Genomic DNA, 5000 nt, shown 5'->3' with positions numbered 1-5000 from the left:
CTGCCTGTCAAACTGCTGCAATCTCCACATTACCCCCCCCCCCCACCCCCCCCCAAGAAAATCTTTCGGCATACTACACTGCAAGCCACCCATTCATTCACTCCTCTTGAGTTATTCTTTGATTCATCCATACTGTAAGACAAACAAATGAAAAAAAAAAGCAAAAAAAAAAGCAAAAAAAAATCACACAGAATGCCTATCCTGTACTGTTTTCTTTTAATATCTTTACTCAGCTGGGTTCGGATGTCTTCACAATACTTTAGATTGTTCAGTTTTGTCAATTTATCCACAACAACATTCTGATGTTTCAGCCAATTTCAGATTTTATATTTTATTTTCCATATCAAATTCACACAAATCTTGACTTTATATAGGTTCTGGTTTCTGATTATTTAGGTTCTGGTTTCTAATTATTTACCTGCCTTTTCTTCTTCTTCTTCTTTTTTATATATATATAATTCTTACCCCCATCCCATTTAAAAATACTCTTCTTCTTCTTTCCCTTGACTACCGCCTTCATCATTGTGAAGATTCTGTTAATTTTGAGTTTGTTCAGGCAATTGAAAAAACAGTTTGTAACACTCAACTTGAAACACACACACACACACACAAATGTTCGTAAATGACTCAACGGTGCTAACCTGATTTTGCATCCCAACAGAGTAATAGACAGCCTCTTATTGCTCCATGTTATAAGAATGATGGTGGGGTTTTTTTCAGTTAATACTGTTATCATCCTGAATTCTGGGGCATGTTTTAACAGAGATTTTTGTACATAACCAAAAGGAATCTAATTATGTCGTGACCCATTTTCTGTGGTTTTCCACTCTACCCTTTTGGGGGTTTGTTCTCAGTTTTGATACTGATTCAGCAGCAAAATTAATTATTCGTTTCATTTCTTTTTTTCAAATGCCTTCATTTAAATCTATAGGTTCCCTAGTTTTCGATACTGGATCTGGAAATCACCTCAGACCTTCAGTCCAGTCATTGACACACCGGGTTGTGTGTACAGCATTTCCCACTTCGCTGACTCAGCCATTGGTTTCCGTGTGGGCTGACGGCAACGGATGTGACCAAGAGATCAAGGCATTTCTTCTCGCCATCCATGTGCGTGTGTGTGTGTGTGTGTGTGTTCGTGTTCGTCACACCGTGGTGGCCATTTTGCTCATCACGCACGCGCACTCACTGCCTGACAGTGAGAGGCTGGTTGTGCAACATGTCTCAACTGGGCCCACGGACATTCGTAGTCCATGACTGGTCCCTGTTCGACAACGTTTCTGACTTTGGGCGTGTCCACACCGAACACGAAAGAAAACTGACGATTGTCGTGAGTGCGAACAAAAAAAAAACACAACAACAAAAAAACCAACAACAACAACAAAAAAAAGGAACACTGCACAGTAAATTGCTCTTTCTTGTCTTGAGTACCCATTGGTATAGTGGCCATGAACCCCCGTTTCACCAAAGTGCCCGCACGGTTTTCTGTCCGTCGGTTCAAAGGAATAAACTTTTCACGAGTTTTGATACTTTAGTTTGCTATTGCATTACTTTTCCTCGATAAACACTGACACGTTGTGGAAAATTATCGCAGCGGTAAAGATTAAATTTTGTCCTTATGTTCGTCACAAAAATGTCGAGACCCGGTTGCGGCAGCATGGATGGATTTTAAAATTCAAACTGGCAAAATGACCTCGAGGTGTGTGTGTGTGTGTGTGTGTGTGTGTGTGTGACAGAATTTTGGGCACTTGCAGACACACCTGACACCTTTTTCAGTCCAGCGGATATATATATATATATATATATATATATATATATAATTTATTTATTCATTTTATTTTTATTTTTATGTGGTACATTAAAGCTCTGTGTGTGCGCGCATGTGTGTGTGTGTGTACGCGCGCGCGCGCGCGCATGTGTCTGTGTGCAACGTGTGGGCACGAGCTGGACACTATGCAGGTAGCCGGCACGTACAACGCAATCCACGAACACTCAATACCTCAAGCTGCACACAAGTCACACACTCGGGGACTGTTCGTTTTGGTGGGTTTCTCCCTCCCTACCACCTCCACCATCCCCCATCTCAGTGCCTATTGTCCTAAACCCCTCTTGGCCGAGAGAGTGGGGATGTTACATGGGGATGCTGGTCAAGACGCTCTCCACTATAATCAAATTATAGCCTAGGTAGTTCGGACTGGCCATTGTCGGACACGACTGACTGTCAAACAGTGAGCCTGTGGATCAGTTCGGATGTGCGTGTGTATGTTGTTGTTGTGTTGTTGTTGTGGTGGTGGTGGTGGTGGTGGTGTGTGTGTGTGTGTGTGTGTGTGTGTGTGTGTGTGTGTGCTAAAGTTACTTGGACGTGTCAAGTACAGTGTGGAGCTGTATTTGTGCGTGTATGCGTGTGCGTGAACGTGTACGCGCGCGTGAAAGCGCGTGGTTGCGTATGCATGCCCGTACGCGTATGTGTGTGTGTGTGTGTGTGTGTGTGTGTGTGTGTGTGTGTGTGCGTGCACGCGTGAAAACGCGTGCTTGTGTGTCCGTGCGCGTACAGGCATATGTGTGCATGCGTGCGTGTGTACGCGCATGTGTGCTTGCGTGTATATATGTGTGTGTGTATGTGTGTGTGCGTGTGTGTTTGCAGGGTTTTGTGGGAGGGCAGGGGCCGGTGGAGAGAGCAACAAAGTCACAGCACAACACCAGTTTCAAAACACAACTGACCTGCAGGCTGTGGGCCTTGATGTCCCAGGACCAGCGCACGGGGACGTTGCCGATGCAGTCCAGGGTGGCGTTGTCCCCGGGCCGCAGCACCACGTCGCCCTGGGCCATGATCTCCGGGGGAGGCAGGCCCGACATCAGCTCCTCCTCCGCCGGGTAGCTGCCGCCGCCGCCGCTGTCCGCCCCCTCTCCAGCACCTCCAACATCACCTCCACTGCCCTCACCCGCTGCTGCACGTGCACGCACACACACACACACCGTCAACTCTCGTCACTGTGCCCGTCAGGGATACAGCTTTTTCACATTCCTTAAGTCGACAAAAATGTGGACGTCTTGACCAGACAGTTGGTGTGGCCATGTTTAAAAAAAAAAAAAAAAAAAAAAAAAAGGCACAATACCTTAATATTTGCATGAAATGCGTAACCCCACGGGGTTTCCTGAAATAAACACGTCTTGTCGTCTGCGTCTTCGTCGTCGAAGAAGTAGTAGTAGCAGTAGTAGCAGCAGCAGCAGTAACACTAGTAGTAGCAGTAACACTAGTAGTAGCAGTTGCAGAAATAGTTGTTTTCGTGGTGGCGGCGGTGGTGGTAGTAGTAGCAGCAGTAGTAGTATAGTAGCAGTAGCAGTAACAGTTGTACTTGTTGTGGTGGTGGTGGTGGTAGCAACAATAGTTGCTTTAGTGGTGGTAGTCGTAGTAAAAGCAACAGCAGCAATAATAGTAATAGCAGTAACAATAGTACAGCAGTAGCAGTAATAGTAGTTGTTGTGGTAGTTGTGGTGGTGGTAATAGTAGTAGTAGTAGTAGCAGCAGCAATAACAGCGTAGGAGTAATAGTTGTTTTAGTGGTTGGAGTAGTGGTGGCGGTAGTAGAAGCAGCAGCAATGACAGTATTAGCAGTAACAGTAGCAGTAATAGTAGCTGTTGTGGTAGTTGTGGTGGTGGTAATAGTAGTAGCAGTAGCAGCAGCATTAACAGTTGTTGCAATAACAATAGTAAAGCAGTAGCAGTAATAGTTGCTGTAGTGGTAGTTGTGGTAGTAGTCGTGGTAGTGGTGATGGTGGTAATAGTAGCAGTAAAAGTAGTAGTAGTAGTAGTAGTAGTAGCAGCAGCAATAACAGTAGGAGCAATTACAGTAGTAGTAGGAGTAGCAGTTGTTGTGGTGATAGTTGTGGTGATGGTGCTAGTAGAAGCAGCAGCAGTAATAGTAGCAGTAGCAGTAGCAATAGTTGTGGTAGTAGTCGTGGTGGTGGTGACGGCGATGGTGGTGGTAATAGTAGTAGTAGTAGTAGTAGTAGTTGTTGTTGTTGTAGTTGTAGCTGCACCATAATATGCTCACTGACACACAAGCCACAACCACTGAAGAGCAAATACAATATTATGTTTAATAAATAATACAGGTCACTGACAATTACCGGCCACTGAGAAGTTTATTTTCCATAAAACGTAGCGCGTAAAATTGTAGCGTAGTTGTGACTGGCTGTAGAAGTGATGAAAATAACAACGATGGTGACGATGACGACAACAACAACGATCAAAATCAAAACGACTGTACTGTCTCAGAAAGAGGAGAAAAAGAAAAAAAGAAGACTGGAAATTCACCATCTTTATCAAGGAACAACAATCATCATCATCATAATTATCATTAACATTATCACCATAATTATCAGCATCAACATCACTATTATCATCATTACATCATATCAAACAAAAAACACAGCGATAAATACCACATCAAACAAGTTGGGTTTTTTTTAATCCCATTGAACGACGTGGCATTTAAAGTGCTTGCAGAAAAAGCCGACTCGTACAAACACGTGCGTGCGTGTGTGTGTGTGTGTGTGTGCGTGCGTGTGTGTGCGCGCGCGCGCGCGTGTGTGTGTGTGACACGTCAGCGTCATGTCACCCTGACCGGTGGGTGAACGACTCCCATCCCCGACACCTTCATCTACCTCCCCCCCTCCTCCCCCCACCCCAAACCCCTTAGTTAACGAGGAGGGAACTAATTGTTACACATCATTCTGTTGAAGACCCGAGTGGGAAGAAGGTGAGGAGGATGAGAGGAGGAAGCGAAGGAAGACGAAAATAAGGCGGTGAAAAGCAGTGTGTGTGTGTGTGTGTGTGTGTGTGTGTGTATTTGTGTGTGTGTGTGTGTGTGTATTTGTATGTGTGTGTGTATGTGCATGTGTGTGTGCGCACGTGTGTCTACACACACACACACACACACACACACACACATATATATATATATATATATATATATATATTATGCGTAGGAAACAAACAAA

General features: G+C 44.6%; 1 protein-coding gene across 1 annotated transcript in view; it reads right to left on the bottom strand.

Moving 5' to 3' along the window:
- LOC143283813 (vascular endothelial growth factor receptor 1-like) overlaps positions 1–5000 on the bottom strand; it is a 130417-nt gene that overhangs the window by 60880 nt on the left and 64537 nt on the right. The window contains exon 2 of the mRNA XM_076590186.1: positions 2719–2945. Within this exon, the coding sequence (XP_076446301.1) occupies positions 2719–2945 (227 nt within the window). The remainder of the gene's footprint in view (positions 1–2718; positions 2946–5000) is intronic.

This window comes from Babylonia areolata, chromosome 7 (genome assembly GCF_041734735.1).
Source record: "Babylonia areolata isolate BAREFJ2019XMU chromosome 7, ASM4173473v1, whole genome shotgun sequence".
Lineage (NCBI taxonomy): Eukaryota > Metazoa > Mollusca > Gastropoda > Neogastropoda > Buccinidae > Babylonia > Babylonia areolata.
Note: the sequence above shows the minus strand (reverse complement) of the source record. Positions and strands in the feature narration are given on the sequence as shown.